The following is a 26282-nucleotide window of genomic DNA, read 5'->3' on the forward strand; positions in this document are numbered from 1 at the left end:
ATAGGAAGAGTTCCAAACCATAGGTGCTGCCACAGTAAAGGATAGATTTCTTAAAAAAGCAGAACAAGCACTATGTGGGACCCGTCACATGGAAAACACACTTTGAATTTGGCCTGGTAGAAAATCAGCAACCAGTGCAAATTTCAGAGCAGAGGTATTATGTGTTGACAGGGTCTCTCTCATGCCAGCAATCGTGCCACAGCATTCTGCACTAACTGTAGCCCCCAGGTCAGGTTGTGCTGCATGGGGATTTCTGTGACCTTGGCTAACTGGCTGCCAGGACTTTTTTAGTGTTGGTTTTTGGTTAGAAAACCTGACTGGTTGCAGGATGTTGAGTTTTCTGCCTTACCTATAGGAATCTTGTTGTGGTTGGTATGGTATTGCATTTAGGAAATCATCACTGCCTTCAGTTTTTCTTTTCTTTGCATTTCAATATACATCCCAATTCCAAAGAAAGGGGATCCCAGGGAATGCAGTAATTATCCAACTATTGCCTTAATATTCCAGGCAAGTAAAGTAATGCTCAAGATTCTACAACAAAGGCTCTTACCATATATGGATCGGGAAATGCCAGATATCCAAGATGGATTTAGAAAGGGAAGAGGCACCAGAGATCATATCGCAAACATACATTGGATAATGGAACGGAGCAAGGAATTTCAGAAGAAAATCACCCTGTGCTTTATAGATTAGAGCAAAGCCTTTGACTGTGTAGTTCATGGAAAACTATGGAATGTTTTAAAAGAAATGGGGGTGCCACACCATCTGATTGTCCTGATGTGCAACCTATACTCTGGACAAGAGGCTACTGTAAGGACAGAATATGGAGAAACCGATTGGTTCCCCATCGGAAAGGGTGTGAGACAGGGGTGTATTTTATCACCCTATTTGTTTAATCTATATGCAGAATATATCATACGGAAAGCGGGACTGGACCAAGATGAAGGAAGTGTGAAAATTGGAGGGAGAAATATCAATAATTTAAGATATGCAGATGATACCATACTACTAGCAGAAACCAGTAATTATTTGAAACGAATGCTGATGAAAGTTAAAGGGGAAAGCACAAAAGCAGGACTGCAGCTGAATGTCAAAAAGACTACAGTAATGACAACAGATTTATGTAGCTTTAAAGTTGACAATGAGGACATTGAACTTGTCAAAGATTATCAATACCTCGGCACAGTCATTAACCAAAATGGAGACAATAGTCAAGAAATCAGAAGAAGGCTAGGCCTGGGGAGGGCAGATATGGGAGGACTAGGAAAGGTCCTCAAATGCAAAAATGTATCACTGAACACTAAATTCAGGATCATTCAGACCATGGTATTAACGATCTCTATGACTGGATGTGAATGTTGGACAGTGAAAAAAGTGGATAAGAGAAAAATCCACTCATTTGAAATGTGGTGTTGGAGGAGAGTTTTGCAGATGCCATGGACTGCAAAAAAGACATATAATTGGGTGTCAGAACAAATTAAACCAGAACTATCACTAGAAGCTAAAATGATGAAACTGAGGTTATTATACTTTGGACACATAGTGAGAAGACATGATTCACTAGAGAAAACAATAATGCTGGGGAAAACAGAAGAGAGTAGAAAAAGAGGAAGACCAAGCATCGCGTGCTAGGATAAAATCAGTCCCATGGTTTTCCAATGATCTGCTGGCGATGAAACGCACTCGTAGGGGTCTAGAGCGACGTTGGCGGAAAACTCGCAGCGAATCTGACCGACTCCTGGTTAAAATATTTTCCAGAATTTACTCAGCCACAAGACGAACTGCGCAAAAGGCCTTTTTTACGGCTTCTATTTCTTCAGCCGCCAATCAGCCAGCAGAACTTTTCCGAGTAGTCAAAGGCCTGCTTAATTGTGATCATTCTGAAACTACAGAAGATCTCTCTCCAACTCGTTGTCAGGAATTTGCTACTTATTTTGCGAATAAAGTTGATCAGATCCGTTCCGACTTGGATGCCAATATTGATGCAGTCCCTAAGGATGTACCTCCGGCCTCTGTCTGTCCTATTAAGATGGATTCTTTTCAACTTGTTCAACTTGGAGATATAGATAAGCTTCTTGGAGGAATTAGGCCTACCACCTGTCCACTTGATCCTTGTCCTTCCTTGATCTTGAAACAAGCTACAGGAGGACTGACCACATGGGTATGTGGGGTAGTTAATGCCTCCCTCCACCAAGGCTCTCTTCCAAGTTGCTTAAAGGAGGCACTTGTACGACCATTACTAAAAAAACCCTCCCTAGACTCACTGTGTTTGAGTAATTATCGACCAGTTTCCAATCTACCTTTTCTTAGTAAAATAATAGAGCGGGTGGTGACCATCCAATTGCAACATTTCCTAGTGGAAACGGATTATCTCGACCCACTCCAATCTGGTTTCAGGCCTGGCCATGGGACTGAGACGGCCTTGGTCGCCTTGGTGGATGACCTTCGTAGGGAACTAGACAGGGGGAGTGTGTCCCTGTTAATCCTTCTAGATCTCTCTGCGGCCTTCGATACTATCGACCATAGTATCCTCCTGGACCGCCTAACCAGGATGGGGCTAGGGGGCACTGTCTTGTGTTGGCTCCGCTCTTTCCTGGAGGGTCGGACCCAGAAGGTAATATCTGGAGACTCTTGCTCAGCCCCTTGGCCCCTGACTTGTGGGGTGCCACAGGGCTCTGTCCTCTCTCCTTTGTTATTCAATATCTATTTGAAGCCGCTGGGTGAGGTCATCCGGAGGTTTGGAGTTCAATACCATCAATATGCAGATGATACTCAGCTTTATTTCTCCTTTCCTCCTGATGCCAAGGAAGCCGTCCAGCCCTTGAACCAGTGCCTGTCCTCAGTGATGGACTGGATGAAGGAGAACAAGTTGAAATTAAATCCAGACAAGACAGAAATGCTCTACGTCAGTCGTGGGACAAATCTGGAAATAGGGAATCTACCTGTGTTGGACGGGGTTACACTCCCCCTAAAGACGCAGGTTCGCAGTTTGGGGGTGCTTCTGGACTCGGCCTTGAACCTGGAAGCCCAGGTCTCTGCAGTGTCCAGGAGCGCTTTTGCCCAGCTAAGACTGGTTTGCCAACTGCGCCCGTTTCTAGAGACGTCCGATCTGACGAGGGTGCCCTAGTTACATCCCGGCTTGATTACTGCAACGCACTCTACGTGGGGCTGCCATTGAAGACAGTTCGGAAACTTAAACTGGTTCAACGCGCAGCAGTGAGAATGCTGACCAGGGCCGGCCTTCGGGCACATACTACCCCCGTTACAGCAACTCCACTGGCTGCCGCTGTGTTTCCGGACTCAATTCAAAGTGCTGGTGTTAACCTTTAAAGCCCTACATGGCTTGGGCCCTGCCTATTTGTCCGACTGGTTGTCTTGTTATGAACCCTCCCGTGCATTGAGGTCCTCTGGGGATATGCTTCTTGTGATTCCTTCAGCCTCACAAGCTCATTTGTCAAGAACTAGAGATAGGGCATTCTCTGTCATCGCTCCCAGACTCTGGAATGCTTTACCAGTAGAGGTACAGTTGGCCCCTTCGCTTTTGGCATTCCGCTGCCAGGTTAAGACACTCCTTTTCCGGACGGCGTTTAAACTAAACGCAGAATAGGAATTTTAACAAATTATGATAGTAGCATAAGTTTTTTCTATGTTTTTTTAACTTGTTGATTGTATGTATCGGGTGTATTGTATAGTTTTTATTCTACTGCTGCTGTCCGCCGCTCTGAGTTTCTGGTTAAAATAGAGCGGGCTAGAAATATTTTTAAATAAATAAGCAAGAGATAGATGGATTCCATAAAGGAAGCCACAGACCTGAACTTACAAGATCTGAACAGGGTGGTTCATGACAGATGCTCTTGGAGGTCGCTGATTCATAGGGTCACTGTAAGTCATAATCGACTTGAAGGCACATAACAACAACAAATTTGCATTTCATTTACCTTTATCCTCACTCCCTTTCATCCATAGAAGCAACAACAGTAGTTCCATGCACTCTGCGCAGCCCTCTTAAAGCCGCTGATGATGCACCTTGTTGTTTGCATGACGGATTGTTCCTTGCCCAATAAATGAGAATTCACATACTGGGCAGCGTGGCTGCAACTGTTGTTGTTCCCAAGCTGCAGCCTATGAAGTTAGACCAAACCATGTGTGTTTTCTCTCTGTCAATGATTAGGGTTGACTATTAAAGTGAGTTTATAGCAGCCCATAGGGGAGACAGAAAAGAGCAGAGAATCTTCTTACTCATTTCTCAGACCTCTTTCTGAAGTGAAGGGTCAAATATGTAAAGGAATTTGGAGCAGCCATGTTAAAATGTTAGGCAGGGCATTCCAGGAAGGGGGTTGCCAACCCTGCTTGGATATGGATATCTTTGCAGAGGGTCCCTGGTCAAACTTTACCAACAACACAATCCAAACCATACTTGCTGAGAAGTAAGTCCTGTTGAGTTCTATGGAGCGTAGTCCCTTAGTAAGTGTGTTTAGAATTGCAGCCTTTGAGGGCATCCATCTTTACTCCCGAGTGCTCCCATCTAACATCTTCACATCACTAGGCTCCTTTCTTCCTACAATGGCCTTCTGGTGACTGGCCTGGCCTGAGGATACTTAAACACTTCTTGCCAGAAACAAGTTGGTTAGATTAAATGTTCCCTACCCAGGCTCCATCTTTTAGCTAAGATTTCTATCTTAATTTCCAATCAGAGAAATGTTTTTGTTTGAATTGTATGTGCCAAGCAACTGTGGTTGATGCTTAATGTATCATGCTTAATGACATCACTTGGGGCCTCCATGACATCACTCAGGCCCGCCCCTATGACACCACCAGGGCCTGCCCCTGAAACAGGTTTGGGTTGCTTCTGACCTGGCAAGCAGTCTCTACGTAGCCAAAAAAACCTGAGAAAGAGACAAATGTTGGATGGGAGAGGAAGGCAGTGATGAGGATAGGTATGGGGGTGGGGAAATGGGCTGCATCCTGGCTCTCCAGGTGGACCCTGGGACTGTCCCTGGAGGCAACTCTTTGGGGGCTGTCATGATGAGATCCTGCACTTCAAAATTTGCCACCAGCAGGGGCCGGGTGGTGGTGCTTACTTGAGGAGGTGTGAAGTGGCGCTGCAGTTGGCGTCGTACAATTGCACCAGCAGAGCCAATCTGCCGCTTCCGGTCATGTGTGCGGTATTCAAGGCTAGCCCTACTCAGAGCAGACCCATCAACAGACACGACTACCTTAGGTTTTTCATTTCAATGGATCTACTCTGAGTAGGACTTAATTGAAAAGAACCTGTGCTTGCACTGTGCTGACCCTGCCATTGCCTCACCCCCTCCCTTCTGGCAAGCTGTCGTGATGCCGGTGATGGGAGGTCAGGGATGCGCTGCTGCCCCAATGACCACAACTGCGACACCACTGGGGACAAACAACGGGGAACATGCATTGTCTTTGTGACCAGCTTCCAGAGTTGCTGAGCCTCTGTCTAAAACAAAATGTGGGATTAGATCAGCCCTATTTGCAAGGCAGTTGTTGCATTAACTGAGTTGCCGCCATCGCTGCCTCCCCAGAAGGTACGTAGGGCCTTGCTTAAGAGCCCCCCCAGCATTGTACTCTTTCTCTTTTCAGAGGGGCGAGTTGTCCCTCATCCCTCCAGCCCTCAATATATCTGAGCAACAGAAATGGGAGGCACAGCTCAAGTCAGGAAGAGTGTGATTATCCAAAGCAGTGTAACAAAAATGAAGAAACCAGAAGGCCCCCTCCCTTATGTTTACCTTCCTCTTCCTCTTCCGAGTCTGTGTAACTCTTGTCTTCAATGAACCCCGAGCTCGTGGAGCTTCCTGTGCTGGCCACACTCTCCAGGCGCCGCTTGATCAGCTCTGTTATATCACTGATGGACTCTTCCAGCCCTTTTTCTGCAGGGTCAGAATTTTCCTGTGGCTGGCAAAAAGAAAGACACAAAGAAGCTCTTGCCACTTTCTGTGTGTGTATGTGTCAGATCCCAACATCTGTGGCACTCTAATGTACAGTTGGACCAAGACAGTGTGCTTCCTGAAGCACAGTTTTTGGAGTGCCCTTGAGTAAGACACCATCCAGTGGCCTCCCTCTCCCCCTCAGTGAGTCTACCTCCTCACTGGAGGATCTTGTCAGTGGCCCCCTGTTGGGTGTGGGCCCTCAGCAGATGCCTGGTCATACCAACCTTTGACACCAGCCCTGCTGAGGGAGCACAGTGAATACCACCCCACAGTCAATGTGCATCGTAGCCCAAGGCTGGTTATGTTCTTTCCCCTTAGAAAATAACCATAAATAACAACAGTCCTATATTCAATGGCCTACAAATTTGCTCCTCTTTCACGACAGCCAAATTCAGCAGCCAGAGTGCATAATGGTACCTGCCTAATGTGCCTAATGGCAACCCTGTGCCTAATGGTACCTGCAAAAATGTGACCGCTCTCTCACAAAAAAGGGAGTGCAAATGAAGAGGGATGCAGATAGGAGGTCTGATTACCAGTGGCTGGGTGGGGTCCTTGAGTGCATCTCTTATTTGCCACTTTCTTTGTGTGTGGGGGGAGCACAAAGCACTGTTGAGGATTCGATTGCAGTAAATGCACAAAGCTGTCATCCATCTCTGACGATGTAATGATCTGGCCCACACTGACAGGGATCCTCCAGAGGGGCTGTGCTCCCTTCTGAGAGCCAGCTCCAGATCTGAAGGGACCCTCTAGTGGGCCCCCCACCCTGGGAGTCAGTGGTTAGGCACTGTGTATCAACAGGGAGTACATTCCGTATCAACAGTGCCACCAGTGAAACAAGCCTACCTACAACTGACCACAAGCTGATAATCATCAGGTCACGGCAAGACTAATTGGATTCCATTTGCTGATCTTAATGCCCTTATCAGGCAACAGAGTGTGAGTGAGTCTTTTATATAACCAGGTCCAGGGTTGTTTAGGACTTTATATCTAAATGACAAGGCCTTAAAACCGGCTCGGTGGCTAATAGGCTGCCAGTGATTTCTGTTGATATGTGTAAGAATGCTTCTGGAAAGGAGATCATTATTGCTCTGTCTGCACAAATATGAGAGTGTTTCAAAGTAATCATAAATATATCACCTCCTCCCCTAAACTAAACAAAATTAATTTGAAAAAAAAAGCCCTGTAATTCAGCATTTTCATCCCAGCACAATAGTCTGGCCAGTAATTTTGAAAATTATTGAGATGGAAAAATGAATGTTAAATTACTATCTATTCAGGATAGCCAATGAAAAACTATCAAAATGATTAAATGAATAGGATTGTTGCATTTTTGGTTGTTAACTGGGAAAGATGGGGAACGTGTGGCTGTATAGATGCTGTTGGATTCCAGCTCCCATCATCCCTGACGACTGGCCATGCTGGCTAAGGCTGATGGGAGCTGGAGTCCAACAACATCTAGAAGGTCATGGGTTTCCCATCTGTCTTAAAAGATCAGCAGTTCTTCCTTCCGCTCTTCAAAAATGGGAGCGCCTGAGTGCTTAGATACATTTTTAAAAAGTGGATGGTTCTTTGGTGTGCAGTTCTCTTTCACAAATGTGGTTTGAGTGTTGAGGACACATTATATCAATTGGAGAAGAAACATGGAGACCATGTCTCATGAGCCCCCTAGTAGACAATGCTGAGATAGCATTTGAAATGAATAATATGCCTGTAAGAACATTTGTAGCTGATGCCATTGTAGACAATGGAACGGAAACAAAGGAACAGAATTTTATGAGGACTTGGTGGGCTTCTCACTCATGGTCAGACCCAGGCTTTGCAACTCATGGGGTGTCCATAGATTCCAACAGGCCCTTCAGTGTCACCATGTCTGAAGAAAGCTGCCCCTTTTAGTTTGTTAAGTGGTGCCTGTACATTTCATTGTTCATACATTCAAAGTTCAACTTACAAAAAAAAAAGTTGAAAAACATTTAAAGCACGCGTGCTCTGGGGACTGGAGAAGGAATGGATACTAGCCATTAGGTGCTCACCAAAGGCATTCAAGCTGAACCACAGAGAAAACATGCACAGCCAGCTTTAACAAGTTGTGTGTGTGTGCTGCCTTCAAGTCGATTCCGACTTATGGCGACCCCATGAATAGAGTTTTCATGGTAAGCGGTATTCAGAGGGGGTTTACCATCGCCTCCCTCTGAGGCTGAGAGGCAGTGACTGGCCCAAGGTCACCCAGTGAGCTTCATGGCTGTGTGGGGAATCAAACCCTGGTCTCCCAGGTCATAGTCCAGCACCTTAACCACTACACCACACTGGTATACCACACCTTATAACAAATCAGACTATTGGTCCATCTAGCCCAGTATACTGTCTACTCTGACTGGCTGCAACTCTCTAAGTTTTCAGACAGGAGTCCTTTCCAGGCTTATCTGGAGTTGCTGTGGATTGAACCCAGGACCTTCTGCATGAAAAACATGTGCTCTACCACGGAGCTATGGCCTGTACATTCCAAAAATTAAAGTCAACCTTCCACTTATTTTTCCAGACTCCTTCAGGGCAGAAGAAGAAAACGAGAGCTGCAATCAAGCCACCTCTGCTGCTCAGACAGTGAGTTCTTATACATAGATACTTGAGAGAAAGTACAATTGACTTCAATGGGGCTTACTCCAGGAAAGCATGCATAGGATTGCAGCTTTAGAACCTTGTGTCTGTCTTCATTCTGCATTCCTGGGGCATAAGAGTTGGTTTCCTCTAGTCTTTTGTCTTTCACTTGATAGTTGGTATCAAAAAGATGATGAAACAGTATTTATCCAGACTTTTGGTAGGAAACAAAACCTGCTTGCAAAGGGCATTTTTTGAGGACATGCAGTTTCATGTGCCTCGGAGGCTGGTTAGGCATCTTACCTTGCATGCAATGAAGTCTCCTCGTTTTCCACGTAGGTAATTAGACAGATTTCCATACTTGCAATATTCTACAATGACCATTAAAGGACCTGCAAAAACGATCAAAGAAAAGTTTCTAATATGACAACATAGAAAGAATGTGGAAATAATCACGTGTAAGAAAACATCCCAGTTGCACACAAAGTAGAAAATGGGATGCAGATAAAAGAACGATGAATCGGCGAGTTGGTGTCAGGAAGCTAGAAATAAAAAATGGGCACCAAGTTCTAAGTTAGAGATGGGAAACCTTTTTCAACCCTACTTCCTGTCGGCCATTTTTGACTGATGGGCGGGGCCACCCTCCTGCCAATCATCCGACACCATTGTGTGGTTTGTTTTTGGCTTGCTGATTGTGGCTTGTCAGAGAGCGGAAAATCACTGTCCCTTGTTTAGGTGTAAGCCAAGTCTTCCCGGTTAGCTAATCCTGCTCACACAAGGGAGGAGTGAAGTGAGAGTGACTGAGTGATGAGCACCAGCATGCTGCTTACTCCCAATCAAGCCCAATAAGCCTGAATGTTTGGGTATCATGCCATGTGAATGCAACCGCTGGCATCATTTATAACGAAGCCATTCAAAGCTCCACAAAGTTACCCTGGAACCTAAAATCAGGGTTTGGAAAAGATCGAGATCCTGGGCTAAGGGAAACTCCAGTCCGCCTCGATCATGATTAACAATGGTGCAATAAACTAGTACCTGAAATATTGTGTATAATGCTCATGAAAATGCATCTGAATTTTCATGCAGACTTTTAAAAGAAAAAATCCACAGATTGATACAGAAATGGGATGAAATGAATTTAAGGTTGGAAAAATGAGACGCTGAGAGAAAGCAAAATGGACAGATTTATCCATATCTATTTGTCTCCAATAAAAACACAGATTGCCTGTTTGATGACATGCTTTTTCATTTCTCTGGCTTTTTGCTTTCTCTAGTCATGGTCTAATTTTGTTTGAATTGTATCATCTGCATCAGCCTTTCCCAATCTTTGGGTCCCCAGATGTTGCTAGACTACAATTCCCTTAATTCCTGGCTACTGGCCGTGCTGGCTGGGGCTGATGGGAGTCATACTCCAATAACATCTGGGGACCCAAAAGTTGGGAAAAACTGGTCTAGGTAACCTCCATACTTCTTTTTTTTGTACATCTGGATGTGAAACTCCAGAAATGGAAGCATGTCAAAAATAGTTGCTCTTAAATGACAGCCACCTCCCAGCTTGTCTCTTCTGTATTTGGGGAGCCAACTGAGTATTGTTGAGTTTGTTATAAGTGCTCTCGATGATCCATGAAGCAGGGCAACATTTCAGGCAAATCCTTTTGTATTATAGTGATAATCAGACAGCATCATTTTAAAGCCATCAGCTTGTAGCCTATGGCTGATGCATAAAAATAGCAAGAAAAATGCCTCTGAAATGTGAATCATTGGGGATAGGCCACATGGAAAGAGCTGTCATTAGCCATCCTAAGCAATCAGCCTCTCAAGTCTGAAAGCCTTGCCCTGCCTATAAAAGCTTCAATTTCATATGTGCTATTTGAATATTCAGAAAGCTGAATACTCGGGTTTGCTGTACTTAGCCCGCAAACAGAGAGACCAAGAGGATTTGCATGGTCTGGTACACCATTCTCCAAGGAGGAGGGCGGAAATCCAGCAATAATTCTCAAAGCTTAATGAAAGTCTGTCAGCTTTGGACCCCTCACAATAGCGTCACTTGTATGCATGCTCACACATGCAGTGGATACACACACTTCGCTTGCGCTGCCTACAAAATTCTTATAAGGTTTCCAGCTTGTAATATGAGTTACTGGAAACCACATGTGGAGAGAGTGCTTTTGCATTCAGTTCCTGCTTGCAGGCTTCCTATATGCATCTGGTTGGCTACTGTGAGAACAGGATGCTGGACTTGATGGGTCACTGGCCTGATCCAGCAGGGCTCTTCTTAGGTTCTTAAAATCTGCTCAGTGTGTGGAGCCAGTTAGCGGGTGGTCTAGGAGTAGGTTGTGGTGGATCGGAGGTGGAGCGTTGTGGTTTTTAGCAGAATAGGGTCCTGCCAAATATAGTTAGGTGGATCAGTTAATGGTCCTAAGGGCCATTGCACACATTGTGCAGAATGAGGTGGTAGAATCCTTGGCTGTACCACTTCAGATTGTGGATAGCAGGTTATATTTTTTAACATCTCCCCCTTTAAAAAAAAACTCCCGCTGCTGATAGAAAACAAGCACCTCAGGTGGAAATGTTTAGCAAAACCCTCTCCCTGATGTGCTAATTTATTTACATGCAGGGAGCTTTCTATGTTGGGGAATGGCTGAAAAACATCTCCTTCTAGGTAATACGTAGAAGGGCCTTAACTGAGAATTCACATGTATGGAGAAGTTCCCTTTTTGGCATGTTCTGGATCACATCAATCTTAGATGGTTTTTCTGTTTAAGAAAGCAAGGACGAGTAATCTGGCTCACCTCCTGGCTTGGTGCAAGCTCCCAACAGATTGACAACGTTCAGGTGGTGCCCAATATGGATGAGGATCTTCAGTTCAGACATCAGAGCCTTGCGCTCATTGGTCGTTGCACACTCTGCTTGAGATAAACAGGACAGAGCCATCTTGACACAATAGGATATTGTGAATGGGATCAGAAAATCCTGTTTATACTCGAAAGGGAAGCAAAACATCACCAACCACCATCGTCAGAAGGGAAGGAACCAAGCCCACCCAGGTCTCGTTGTCTATCTTTATGCATTTAATCTTTTCATCAGGTTAGGAACGTCTTCCACCAAATGGCCTGTCTAGGCCCTTGCAACACCATGTCCTTAGAGCCTTTTTTCCTTGATCTGTAGCAGAGTGAGGGCAAGGGGTTAACAGTCCCGCAGGAGCTCTTCCTCTCCTCTATGCTGCCAGGTATGCAAAGAAGGGAGGTTGCCAAGGTTGTAAAGTAGCCTTTTCCAGCCTGGTGCCTTTTAGATGCTTTGGACTACAACTCCCATCAGCCCCTGCCAGCACAATTGCTGGGAGATGTAGTCCAAAACCTGGAACTACTACTACTACTACTACTACTAAACATCTCAGGGAGAGTTACAATTAAAATACAATATTAAAAACAGTTTAAAACAAATTACAATCTCAAGATTAAGGTGGTTGCATATGCAATCACAAATATAGCAGGTGTCAAATGCCAGGGTAAATAGTTGCCTCTTCAGCAGGTGCCTGGCTGCACATCTGGAGGACACCAAGTTAGGGAAGGCTGTTCTAAGATAAGGATTCTATACTAATAATTCGGCAGCACCATCAACAAATCACTCAGCATTTTACAGTATTCTTCATCTATGTGGACTTTTAGGAAAGATTCGTGGACATTGGCTGCCAAGAATCTACCAACTTTCCCAGAGATGTTTCCTGGGATGGATGGTGGATTGCAATGCGACATTTTTCACCTGTGCTCCTCTGTGGGAATCACCTCAAAAGCATGGAGACTAGCATAGCAGAACCAGCCCTGAAAGGGGACCTGAAAATGATGCCTGACAATAGCGCAAAGAGGCCAGTCCAGATGGCCCTGGAAGGAAGACTGGCATTTAAAGGAGTTGGGTACCCAGGAGAGGAGGCAGAAGAGTTTACCAGCCAAGTGTTGATCTTGAGCAGACTTCCCCAACCTGATGCCTTTGAGACCTTTTGGACTACCAACTCTCATCAGCCCCAGCCAGCATGGCCAATGGCCAGAGTCATGGGAGTTGCAGTCCAACAACAACTGGAGAGGGTGGGGAAGACTATGCTAAGGTTTAGGGGAAGATTTGGCATTGTGAAGCAAAAGGAGGCACTAAGCTCACACAATAACAGAGCAGTGGAGGACTGGGAGTGAAGGAATCTCTTGCATAGTTAGACAAATGAATAGTACCGAAAAAAATGCAGCAACTCCAAGCAATTAACATGCCAGATGATGTATTTATTCATCAAGTGTCTAAGGAGGACTGATATGTAAATGTCATTAGGAGGTACCATATGGCCCACATCTCTGCACTGGATTGGAAAAACATTCCTTCATTTTAATTGTGACAAGCCCGTTGCCTTTAATTTGCTCCCTTGGCACCACTCCCTTTTCAGGCCCTTGAACAGCACTCAGTCCACAAGGGCTGGGATCAAGGGCTTATATATTGATCTGCGCCATGCCCCGTCTATAATGAGCTTCCGCCGGACCCTGAAGACCTGGTTTTTTAGGCAGGCTTTTGGAACGGGCTAGTTTTACTGTGTTTTTAAATTTTTAACTGTTTTATATACTGTTTTAACGTGTACGTCGCCCAGAGTGGCTGGCCAACCAGCCAGATGGGCGACTAACAAATCTCATAATAAATAAAATAAATAAATATATCCAGTTCCATAACGTTCTAGGATCTGCTTCTCTCCTCACCGGCTTCGTAATGGAGGCTGTCACTCCATTTCGGCTCGGAATTCTAGGCTGAATTGATGGCTGAGTGTGGAGCTCAATTGTTATTCTCTCCACTGTTGCAGCTGACTACTTGCTCTCATGCAGCAAGCCCACACTGTCTGTAGCCATTGACTTTGAAACCAGTATATGGCAAAGGCGGTGGGACTGTGTCACCAAAGACAGCCGCCTTGTGGGTTTAGGAAGCCTTATACCATCTATCGACACTGACTGTCAGTGGCTCTCCAGGGTTTTAGATAGCAGCCTCTCCCAGCTCTACCTGGAGATGCCAGGGACTGACCCTGGGACCTTTTGCATGCAAAGCAGATGCCGTGCCAGTGAGCTGTGGCCCTTCCTCAAGTAGTTTAATTTATTCTGGAGCTGGATCAGGTCTGTAGGGACAAGGACGTGAAGAGCCCTTCAGGGGCACAAGATTTATTTATTTTTAAATTTATTTTTAGCCCAACTCGTTTCAAACTGAGTTCCTTAATTTGCAACAGTGTGAAAAGATCAGGTTGCAAAACAGGCTGCTCAAGAGTCCTCCCAAGGAAGCACTCAGTTTGAAGCATGTCTGGCTCAATTATTCTCCCTTTCCCTCTTGTGCACTTGGAAATCTCCTCTCCTTCTTACATCTGGTATCTTCCCATTTTTATTCCTGAAACAGGCCTTGAAATAACGTTAAACATATTAGTATCCATATATTTTGGTTCCAGCTGCTCTTAACTGACTGTGTGGTTAAGAAACTCAACATTTCTGGCTCCAGACCGGTTTCAGGAAGAAAAGGAAAGAAATTTTGAGCTGAAGGTGGGCATCACTGTGCCATCAAGAACAGCCAGAACCAAATATGTGGAGCCCAATATGTGTGAAGGTATGGCATTGGCCTCATTTCCACTGTACATTTAAAGCAGTATCATACTACTTTAAACAGTCATGGCTTCCCCCAAAGGTTCCTGGGAAGTATAGTTTATTAAAGGTGCTGAGAGTTGTTAGGAAGCCCTTATTCCCCTCACAGTGGAATCCAAAGTGAGTTATCAATCAATCCTTCTTTCCAGGGAATTCTGGGAATTGTAGCTCTGTGAGGGGAATAAAGGTCTCCTAACAACTCTCACCACCCTTAACAAACTGCAGTTCTCAGAATTCTTAGGAGGAAGTCATGACTATTTAAAGTGGTACGATACTGCTTTAAGTGTATAGTGCAGATGGGGCCATCGTGTTAAACCTTAATAACACTTCTATTTTATCTAATAAAGGCGGATGGCTCTTCTCAGTTTCCTATGGTCTTTGCACTCACTATCCAAAACACTAGAAAGCTGGAGTAAGTTTGCTTCTCTTGGACCAAATGGAACAAATAATATTCCCCACATAATTTTACTTATAACTACACAAATTGATGGACTTGATATGCATGTCTCTTCTAAAATCCAGGCTGAAGATTTAGGGAAAGGAAGCAGAGTTTCCAAGAATAGCCAGTTCCAGATTTGAGGGGACTCTCAGCAAAGTGACTTCTGTTGGGAAACACCATTGTTGTTGTTGTTGCCCACCCTTCACAATTAGGCCCCTGGGCGGTTTATAGACATTTAAAATACAGTATTAAAAACCATTAAAACACATTACATTCACAGGAATAGGGTGGGGCCCCTGCCCATTGGCTTATCTGGTGGCAGGGGCAGTTTCCACATGGCCCCAATGTAGTGTTACTCTGTCCCCCTAGATGCTGCCATTTAAATGGATTACAGTGCTCCATTGCAATACTGTATCACGGGCATTATGGGAAAGTTAATCTACAGCTCACTTACCTAGCCACCTAGTGCAGGGGGAGGCTAGGGCAGGCTTCGGCACCAGTGGACCCAGGTGGGGTGCTGCGGCTCTAGCAGTTGCCTGGGAGTGCTGACACTAGGTTTGGTCCTTGTTTTGGGCATTGTCACACTGCTTTTTCTCACCCCTTTTCCACATAATTTGCAGATAGAGATGGGAAGATGCACAGTGCAATGATGTCAGGACTAAGATAAGGGAGAGGGAGGGATGAAGCTGACCCAGGGCTGCCATGTTTATGCATCTGATCATGCAGGGAGACAAAGAGAAAGTCAACACAGAACTGCCATTTTAGCAATGGCTCTGATTATGCAGAGATGGAGGAAGTCAACACAGGGCTGCCATTTTCAGCAGTGGCTCCGTGTTTCTGACCATGTGGAGAAGGAATGAGGAATAACACAGGAGTGCCATTTTCAGTGGAGGGCCCATGTTTCTGATCATGTGGAGAAACACCCAAGCTTAGCCCCCAAAGCTAGAGATTTGGTTGGCCTCATGCTTTGGGAGGAGCCTTCTGAGAGTCTCAGAGAAATGTACCTTTAAGCATTTTAACAGCCACAGTTTTGCAGGTTGAAGATTTATCTATGCCAAAAGCAGACGCCTCCACCACTTTCCCAAAAGCACCATGACCCAGAGTTTTACCTAGAGAAGCAAGAGGAAAGAATGAGCCAGACAGAACTGTCAACAGTTTGCATCCAGCAGAGGCAAGGCTGTGTGCAGTATGTGCAACCCCCTCTCAAAACAGAACTGTATCCTGACAACTCAAATTCTGCAACAGGTGCTGCATTCAGTGGCCTGAATAAATTATGCAAAACTAAACTTTGCATAATCTCACTTAGTTGGCACAGTTTATTTCACTTTTCCTTCATATTGCAGTATTTACTCTTTCTGCTAATCTTGGGGAGGAACCAGGATCTATGCAGGGCACAAATCCTCACCTCCAGAATCACAGTTTCAAGTATAATTTTGCAACCATAAGGAAGAAACTTGCTTTATTTTTATTTTTAAACAAAATCTGAGATTTTCAGGAAGCTGAATTCTGCTGTCAAGGCCACATTCTGTGCCTTTTTTGTGACTTTGCAGAATTACCACATGCACACAGCCCTGGATACAAAAGAAACATGCACTATTTACTGCATAAGAAGAGCAAAACATCAGAGCCTTGGTCACATGCAGTAGAGACTGGAAATCCATCAAAGGCCTGCATCACTCTGGAACATATGTATAAACGAAACAGTTTATGGACATATGAGGTGATACAAGTTTTTTTAAAAACCACACACATCAAAGGGAGCATACATTGCAGGCAACATAAAGAGGGTGGGAGTTAGCTCTCAGGAGTGTGGATATTCCAGAATTCAGGTCACATTCAGAAGACCTTGCAAACATTGTGCTTTGTTAAAAGTAAATTTTCCTACAGTGCAGACAGTTAGACTGGGTAAAATGTGAGATCGCTGTTTTGCTCTACATTCACTGCAACACAGATGATTGCTCTCAAGAAAAAGCCTGCAAGAAAAAAAAAAAATCTCCGCCATGCTTTGTGCCCCAGTTGAAGGTGCCCCAGTGACAGAGACAACGGGGTTTTCTTCTGCAGAATATTAGAGCTGGATTTGAAGAAGTTTTGTAGGATATATCTATGCCATGTAAGGACTTTGAGAATGACTTGGATGGCATGCATGTCCCCTGCTATAATGAGCCCATTAATTCCTCCAAATTGGCATACTGAATTGGGAGCCATTGAGTTGTATAATACGTCTACCAGTAACAATGGTTTCCAAAACAAATTCTGCTAACTGAGATTCCTCAATGCAAAGGCCAGTAATGTGTACAAGTTTCCCAAAAGACAGCTTGTCCACCTCTACCAATCTTCTTCCAAAATGCATTAGCTGCGGAGGAGTGTGGGGTATTGTCCTGGGTGTATTTTCAATTCCTTCAGGGCAATGGTGACACCCAATAGATTTGGACTATGCTCTGCAAGGAAATCAAAGCACACTTTAGACTAGGGGTAGCTAACATGGTGCCCTCAAGATATTGGGTCACAACTCCCATCAGCCCCAGACAGCATGGCTAATGATCAGGGACGATGGAAGCTGTAGTCCAGCAACATCTGAAGGACACCACATTGGCTATTCCTGCTTAGTAGGATGGCCCAGTGGAATCATTTGCACCATGTTGGGGTTCTGTAGCAGATAAATCAATATGGACAAAGGTTCCCTGAAGGGTGAAAGTTTGAAAATCACCATATAAGCCTGGGCCAGGGCTGGGCAAAAGGTAAATCAGGATCTACTGGCAGATCTCTGGGTGATTTGCAGTAGATCACAAAGAATTGCTGACTCCCCATTATTTAACAGCTAGTAACTTTGTACCCACTGTTGCTGGGGAATTCTAACAAATCAATGCAGTTTTGAAATCAGTGGTTAAAATCAGTGCAGTTTTGAAAGATTCAGTCCGCCATGTTGATTCAAAATGGCATCCAACTGTATCCCAACATACATGAAAATCTGCTCCTTGATCTCAGGAATGAAAAAATTGGTTAAAATATCTGAAGAGGTGCAAAATCGCATAGCTAAGAAACAACTTTCCAAAATACATAGGAAACACAGAAAGCCTTCCCTGTTCTAAAGTGGGCTACGGTGATGAAGTAAGCTGGAGCAGGGGGTTGGGAAGGAAACCAGAAGCAGATTCATGTTTTACAGGGCTGGTAGTGAAAACAAATTCCTGGACTGAGCATGTGCTCAGAGGCATCTTCTTCCTTAGTTACATGTTGCCCCTGAGCCACTGTTTTGCACGCAACTCCACTTGGTGGACCTTAAAGTTCTAGTCACAAATAAAGCAGATCCCACAAGCCTGAAGTCTATCCACCCAGGATCCAGCCTGTGATTCTCAGAACGTTGAAGCTGACATAATAAGTGTGCAGTGGAGACTGATGGCCCCCATGTCAGTGGGACAGTGAATCTTCTCCAGGTTTTCGTCCAAACTTTCAAGAAGCTGTCCAAGCAGATTCACTGTTCCACTAACATGGCAGCCACCAGTCTCCACTGTATGAATGACTTACCCAGCCGCAGCCGATCTCTTGGAAATTCCCACTTGCTGCTGTCATATGGGAGACGATCGCATTGCTCATCGAGAGGCATCTCCTCGGGATCCATGATGATAGACAAGTATCCTGTTTTAATATCTGTGGCATCCGGCTGCAAGAGGTGGAAATCCCCAGTTAATGTGGGAAATTGCTGTCTTCTAAAGGAGAAGTCTAAGAAAGCGAGCACAGAATGGGGTCTGGAGAGGTCTGGGCCAAAATCAGGGCTTTGTTTCACATTGTGTTCTGTACATAGGAGCACAGACTTATAAATATAGATAGGCATCTGTTTAGTCACCACCGGCAAAGTTAAATCCTCCAGGCTACAAATCAGAGAATGGTTTTGAAAATAGTTTTAATCAAAACGCTTGCAAGATTTGAGGTGGTGATGACAATAGTAATGACAACGATGATTATAATCAGTGATGATATTATATGCACTGCAAGTGTTTTGCATGAATCTGTTAATGGTATAATGTATTTATATTTATGTTTTTAAATAAGTCGTAAGTCGCTTGAAGACCTTTGGGTAACAAGTGACTAACAAGTCTAATAGGTAATAATGTACAGGTAACTGTACTGTGTACAGTTCTGGTCGCCTCATCTCAAAAAGGATATTATAGAGTTGGAAAAGGTTCAGAAGAGGGCAACCAGAATGATCAAGGGGATGGAGCGACTCCCTTACGAGGAAAGGTTGCAGCATTTGGGGCTTTTTAGTTTAGAGAAAAGGCGGGTCAGAGGAGACATGATAATAGTGTATAAAATTATGCATGGCCTTGAGAAAGTGGATAGAGAAAAGTTCTTCTCCCTCTCTCATAATACTAGAACTCGTGGACATTCAAAGAAGCTGAATGTTGGAAGATTCAGGACAGACAAAAGGAAGTACTTCTTTACTCAGCGCATAGTTAAACTATGGAATTTGCTCCCACAAGATGCAGTAATGGCCACCAGCTTGGACGGCTTTAAAAGAAGATTAGACAAATTCATGGAGGACAGGGCTATCAATGGCTACTAGCCATGATGGCTGTGCTCTGCCAGCCTAGTCAGAGGCAGCATGCTTCTGAAAACCAGTTGCTGGAAGCCTCAGGAGGGGAGAGTGTTCCCCCAGGCACCTGGTTGGCCACTGTGAGAACAGGATGCTGGACTAGATGGGCCACTGGCCTGATCCAGCAGGCTCTTCTTATGTTCTTATGTTCTTATAATGACAATACTTAACAGAGTTGTTTCTGTCTTATAAGTCTGCAACCGCATATTAGAGGCACCAATATTATTTCAATGGCCAATAACAAAGCAGGTAAGTGTATTGAACTAGTATGTAAAAGGTAAAGGTGTCCCCGCACTTGTAGTGCGAGTCGTTTCCGACTCTTAGGGTGACGTCTTGCGATGTTTACTAGGCAGACCGTTTATATGCGGTGGGATTGCCAGTTTCTTCCCCGGCCTTTCTTTACCCCCCAGCATATGCCGGGTACTCATTTTATCGACCACAGATGGATGGAAGGCTGAGTGGACCTCGACTCCTTTTACCGGAGATTCGACTTCCTCCTTCCGTTGGAATCGAACTCCGGCCATGAGCAGAGCTTTCGGCTGCGTTACCGCCGCTTACCACTCTGCGCCACGGAGGCCCTGAACTAGTATGTAGATTAGTAAAAAAATAAAGCTATGTGTTTTAATAAAGAAACAGGTTGTTATATTGTTGATTATTAACTAAATTTTCATCCTGCCCTTCTTCTCAAAGAAGCTCTGGTTGGCAAATAATAAGGCAGCAAAACAATAAAGATAAAATAAACAAAAGCATTAAAAACATCTTAAAAACCATTCAGAATAGCTAAAAACATTTTAAGATAGTCACGTATCATCACAGCCAATAATTTCAAGATTGCTGGGAACTTTAGCCTAGATCTCTGGTAGCTTTTCCACACGTGTTAGCCAGGGAAATACCAGAACCATTTTGTATTTGGATCCTACTCAGTTTTTCCATTGTCACAATGTCCCAGGTTTTACTGTGCCACCAAAGAACAGTTAGGGAAATCTTCAATTTCCAGGGATGTGCTATGGTCATCCTGGCAACACTGAGCATGTTTAAATTTATCAAGGGTCCAGAAGCGCTAGAGACACTCATGATTCAGAAGCCAGGTGAGACATTTTTCTTAGGTTCCACCCTACCATTAGGCAGAGTAAGGAAGCTGCCTCAGGCAGCTCTTCTTGGGCGCCATGAAAAGGCAGCAAATTGTTAGGTATTTAATTTGTTATCATTTTATTTTTACTGCCAGGGAGGAAAAGAGACACTTATGGGCTTTTTATCTCAGGCGCCAAAATAACTTGACTGCCCTTTGGTCAAGTTGCTGTTGTGTCAGTAACTTTTAGGAACTTATTTGCAATGCAGCCACTCAGTGGTACTACTCAGCGGCCATGTGCTGTGCTGGCTGAGGCTGATGGGAGTTGTGGTCCAAAACTACAACTGGGGGCACCACATTCGGGAAGGCTGTAGTAGAATAAGAACTTGTATTTTGGATCCTCTGAGAATATGTCTGGGTTCTTATTATGTAAAGTGTCCTGTTTCTATCAACTATTACTGCATAAAAAATATTATTTTTTCATAATCTGTTATCAGTTGTTGGGCTTTTTTTTTAAGAGAGAGTGAAAAAAAATCGGGAAAAAGTTCCATAGTTTGATACTGGAGTGCTTAGCAGCTCTGTATGATCTTAGAGAGAGTCTCTCAGTATGCCCCTCCTGCACCCCCACCCTCCTAAGTCCCTTTAGGTCCAGTGTGACAGCCTTCCTCCAGCTCCATTCAACAAAGAGGGATCAGGACCTTCATAGTTTCTGCACTATTTATTAATTGTCTTATTTAACATCAGTGATAGCCAATATCTGTCATACTCAATGGTGGCTGGTGGCTCCATGTCAGTGGGACAGTGGAATCTGCTCCAGGTTTTAGTCTGAATTTTCAAGCACCTTGGACAGCTCCTTGAAAGTTGAGACTAAAACCTGGAGCAGTTTCCATTGCTCCACTGACATGGAGCCACCAGCTACCATTGGTCATTCTCTGAGGAAGTCCATTGAAGTCAGTAGCTTTAAGCAACTTAAGACTATTGATTTCTATGGGTGGTATTCAACACTAGTCCTACTCAGAGTAGTAGAGCCATTGAAATTCAATCAAAACTTGGCTTCCTGTAACTTGAGCCCATTATTCTGTGTCCTGCACTCTGAGATGATTGAGAAGAGATCCTGGCTTTCCTCTTTGTCACACATCACGAAAAACTTACTAAATGTTAGAGCAGAACCACCATGGAACCAATTACGTAGGGAGGTGGTGGGCTCTCCAACACTGGAGACATTCAAGAGGCAGCTGGGCAGCCACCTGTCAGGGATGCTTTAAGTTGGATTCCTGAATTGAGCAGGGGGTTGGACTTGACGGCCTTGTAGACCCCTTCCAACTCTGCTATTCTATGATTCTATAAGTTAATGGACATGACTAACTTAGGTTCATTAATTTCAGTGGGTCTATTCTGACTAAGGTTTAATTGGATATTGCCCAATATTTATTATTTGACTTTCCCTTGAAAGCTTTCAAAGCGGCACACATCAAAATTAATTAAGGACACAAACATACACAAAGATTTTAACATCCCAATAAACAGACTTAGCTGAAAGACAAACATTGACGGGGTACACATAAAGAAGCTGTGCTGATTGCCACCCTGAAAGCTCAAGAATTGTTTTAACTTGGCACCTAAAAGTCAGTAAAATTGACACGGAGCAAATATCTCTGAGGAAGTTATTGCCAAGGTCTGCACCACCACAGAAAAAGCCCTTTCCCAATCACCATCTGCCTAAACTTTGGAACTGGGAGATGGGTCTTAGAAGATGATATCAGAAAAGAGGCAAGTTCATATGGGAGAAAAATATGCCCTTCAGACAACAGAAGCTCCCAGGCCAAGGATGGAGAATCCTTTTCATCCTGAAGGCCATGTTCCCTAAACAGCAACCTTCTGAGGACTAAATGCCAGCAGTGGGCAGGCCAGAGGCAAAAGTGGGCAGCAGACCCATGCAACAGTTGGAGGTTTCTACCCTCACGTCTCTCCATCCAGGTAAGCAAGAGGCATCACGACCATTCAAGCCAGGCAATAGCACTCAAGGAGGACACAGAGCAGCGCCTGGGGAGTAATGTGGCCTCAAGGGCCAGACGGAGGTGACTGGGGGGCTGCATTCAAACGCTTGAGGTTCCCCTCCCCTGCCTCAGAACCGTATCCGCGGAACAGAATGTCCTCTGAGACTGCAGCCGCTGGCTTCTTGTGCTTGAAACAAATTCAGTGCCTGAAAAGGAGAACCTGTTGTGAAGCCTTGAACATTGCAGAGATCCTCTTACTTTTCTTAGTTTCCGTATGAAGAGGGTCAGGAGGAGCCAGAAGAGGGTGGCCGCTAAACCAGTGCAAACCAAAATGATGACTTCAATGTTGGACTTTTCCTCAGAGCCTGAAAAAAAATAATGAAACACACTGTTAGCTTTCGGTTCAGTGCTCTCTCTGCCCCCCCCCCCCAATGTGCCACATCCCATAAATCACACACGTGCCCAGCAACCATTGTCACCACTACAGGTTACTAAAACGACACCTTGTAAGGTTAAGAGGGCCACTCGTATAGCAAACCAAGAATTCCAGATGGCTAGGCTGGATCTTGCTAGGACTCACTTCCACACAGTGGCAGAACAAAGACTTTACATGATCCGGTAAGCAAGGACCTATCATTAAAAAAAAACTTGGTAGGTGGCAATTTAAATTACTTCTCAGTTTGGGGGGAGAGGGGAAATGTTAGGGAACTGGGACTACTATAGATTCTTTGGGTGGAAGCTGTTTCACAGTCTTCCCCCAGCACACCTCTGAAGCGCCCCTGGCTGACAGACACCTCTTCTGGCCCTCTCTGACATTGGCTGGGCCAGAACATTGCAAGCTTCCAGAGCAGTGGGATGAGGAAGATGTTCTGTTATATCCTATGGCCTCTGGGTCACCCTCCCAGGTGCCATAAGACTTCACCCTATATAAGGAGGCAATCCTCCCCCCCCCCCAAAAAAAACAATGAAAGAACAACCTAATGAGGACTGAGCATGCTCAGCAGCTATGGTATGTGGAGTACTGGGTGGGGCAGGGGGGGATCCAGAGTGTGTGGGTGGTGGTGGAGTGGGATACCCTGGAAAAGGGGATGGCTAGAAATGATGAACAGAAGCACACTTGCAAGGAAGTGAGGATACACTGCAACATTTTGTTGCAGGCCCAACTTATCCTTACTGCATCTAAACTTGCCCATTTATTCCTTTCTAGGGTATATTCATAATAGCATCTGATTTTGGATGGTCTACATTTTTTGGATGTTTGACTGATCCAGTCAAAGTCTTTCCTCTTGCAATTTTACCTTCTATTTTAACAAATGCCTGGGTGCTGTCTTGGCCCATTTCGTTGACGGCCTTGCATGCGTAGTGGCCCTCGTCATCCTTTTTCACTCGCTCAATCACCAGGGTGTTGTTCTCCATGGAAATTCCTGAGGAAAGGATTGAAAATCATTTGAGCACATACCAGAGTGTTCTCTAGGCAGCATTTTCAACATATAATTGGCATCAGAGTCTGCTGGCAGCAATATAAAGACGCTGTCTGGAAGCAGAAAGGGATATGAGATCATAGGGTGCTGCCTTACTCCAAGTTAGACCATTGGCCTATCTTGCCCAGTTTTGTCTACTCTGACTGGAAGTGGCTCTCCAGGGTCTCAAGCAGAGTTTCCCCCTCTCACCTATCTGAGGTCCTCTTAACTGGAGATAATGAGGATAGGAACATAGGAAGCTCCCTCATACAGAGTCAGACCATTGGTCTATCTAGCTCAATATTGTCTACACTGACTGGCAGCTTCTCTCCAGGATTTCCGGCTGGGGTCATTCCTAGCCCTACCTGGAGATGCTGGAGATTGTATGTGGAACCTTCGGCATGCAAGCTGATGCTCTACTACTGAGCTATGGCCCTTCCACCAAACCACAGATATTCTGCATAAAACTGAGCTGAATGTTCAGCTGAGATAACTCTGGATTACCCTGAAACATTCTCCCCACCCAAGCTCACTTTTCTTTGCAACAGCTGCCAGTTTCACAGTGGTGATCTTCTTCTGAGGCTGGTTGCCATCCACCACCCCTTGCAGGTCCTCTGGGAACAATGCTCTAAAATGATGTGGTGTCATTCTCAGGGGCTTCTGGGAAATAAAAATGGCACCTTCCAAATGCCTTGGGGAGGAGTGCCACTGCTGTGACTGAGGCCAGTCCAAGACATTTTGCAGCCTGAGGCAAAATGGTGCCTCCTGTCTCCCCCCCCCATTCTGTGTACAAAAAAACGACCCGAGTGACAGCTGAATCGTACTTCGACACTTCCTCTACTGCACCTGAGCACAACAGGCTAGCTTAGGGGCGCACAGGATAGGCCATGTGTCACACTCTCTGTCCCTCAGCCTTTGATGCCTGAGGCTACTGCTTCCCTCTGCCTCAGGTAGGGATAGAAGGAGGCAGAGATTTCCGTCCTGTCCTGTGTTCATCATAGTCAGCACTGTTTCCGCTACACTATGTTTCAGCTTCTGCTAAAACGTACATTGCGTATCTGGCTATCCTCTATGGCTGAAACGAATATAATTAATTATATAATTAATTTCAGTGGAAGGGAAACATCAAAACCAATGCAGAAAACAATGTAATTATGACTGCAGACTAAAAAAAAAAGATAATGAATACCACTTGTATTCACTTGCGTGATTTCCTTCCTGACCTCAAACAAACGTGAATTGTAGCAATGTCCAGTCCCAAAGCCCTACACGGTTTCGGTCCAGTTTATCTAAAGGAGTGCCTCCAGCATCACCAAATGTGCCGCCTTACAAGATCAGCCTCACAAGACCTTCTCTCGGTCCCGCCAGTGAAAACAACCAGGCTGGTGCAGACTAGAGAGAGGGCATTCTCAATTGTGGCCCCCACCCTCTGGAACTCTCTCCCTTATGATCTTCGCCATGCCCCCTCCTTGGTAGGCTTTCGCCAAGGATGAAAGACGTGGCTATTTCAGTGGGCATACAGGATCCCTAGCAAATTTTAGTATATAACGTACAGATGTGGGTGGGTTGATTAGTTGAAGACTGTATTTATATGTCGTATTTATATTGCATTTATATGCTGTATCTTATTTTAATTTATGTGCACCGCCTAGAGTGGCCGTTCACTCGGCCAGATAGGCGGCATAAAAATAAAATTTTATTATTATTATTATTATTTCCGTTTCTGTTGGAATTCTAAGACATACAGGCCTGGCTCTAGCAGTGTCCTAGGGAGGGGCACTGGCTGAGGTCCCAGGAGCTCAAAGGAGCCGCCCCCACTGGCCTCAGCCCAACCCTGCCAGCAGATCCAACCTATGAAAGTTGCTATAAATATTATTTATTTGCATAGTTTGTCTGCACAAAAATGTAACATTTTTATCTCCAAAATAGGGCAGTGTGAAATGAGATTATATGAGAGGGTTACTTCTAGATATGTGGGAGTGGTGCATCCATTCAGTGATGAATCTCATCATTTCAGAAGTTCAAAGTATTGTATCATTTTTCTTTGACCATAAGGGGGTTGCCATACTGGTGAAGAAGGGGGGGAAGTGCGGTCTGAGGAATTTGGAGCAGGTCCTGCTGATGCCCCTAACCCTTAGGGGAGGGCCAGAGGTGGCTGTGACTGGTAAAGTCCTCATTATTTCAGACCCCTTTCCCACACTAGAGATGTGAAGGCCTGGGGGGGGAAATCAGAAAAATTGGGGGGAAATGTTCTTTCCCCCTAAGCCCCCCCCCGACAAATTGGGAAACAAACAGGGTGAAAAAACATCAACACCCCATTCCCCACTGACATTTTCTGTTCCCGCTCGGCCCACACTTTTGAGTACATTTCTCCATCATTTTCCTAACTGTAAAAAGTCAGTTTTTTAAAAAAAAAAATAGTGGATTTGTTGCAACAGAGCGCTTTAATCCTCTTGAACTGTGCAAACCTACATTTCCATTATGTGACTGAATCCCTCCCACAAATTAGTGAGCGTGTGGAGGCGACCTTCTTCTTTC

At 44.8% G+C, this 26282-nt stretch overlaps 1 protein-coding gene across 3 annotated transcripts in view; it reads right to left on the reverse strand.

The window, feature by feature from the left end:
* The window catches only part of LOC133371179 (vascular endothelial growth factor receptor kdr-like), a 344491-nt gene that overhangs the window by 56016 nt on the left and 262193 nt on the right, over positions 1–26282 (reverse strand). For 2 of the 3 annotated variants that reach the window (XM_061598327.1, XM_061598329.1), the window contains exons 15-21: positions 23583–23708; positions 22543–22649; positions 18153–18288; positions 15635–15739; positions 11336–11452; positions 8847–8935; positions 5751–5916 (exon numbers count right to left, since the gene is read on the reverse strand). In XM_061598327.1, coding sequence (XP_061454311.1) covers positions 5751–5916; positions 8847–8935; positions 11336–11452; positions 15635–15739; positions 18153–18288; positions 22543–22649; positions 23583–23708 — 846 coding nt within the window. The remainder of the gene's footprint in view (positions 1–5750; positions 5917–8846; positions 8936–11335; positions 11453–15634; positions 15740–18152; positions 18289–22542; positions 22650–23582; positions 23709–26282) is intronic. The other variant, XM_061598328.1, reaches the window with a different exon arrangement.

The sequence above is a fragment of the Rhineura floridana genome, chromosome 16 (assembly GCF_030035675.1).
Source record: "Rhineura floridana isolate rRhiFlo1 chromosome 16, rRhiFlo1.hap2, whole genome shotgun sequence".
Taxonomy (NCBI): Eukaryota; Metazoa; Chordata; class Lepidosauria; order Squamata; family Rhineuridae; genus Rhineura; species Rhineura floridana.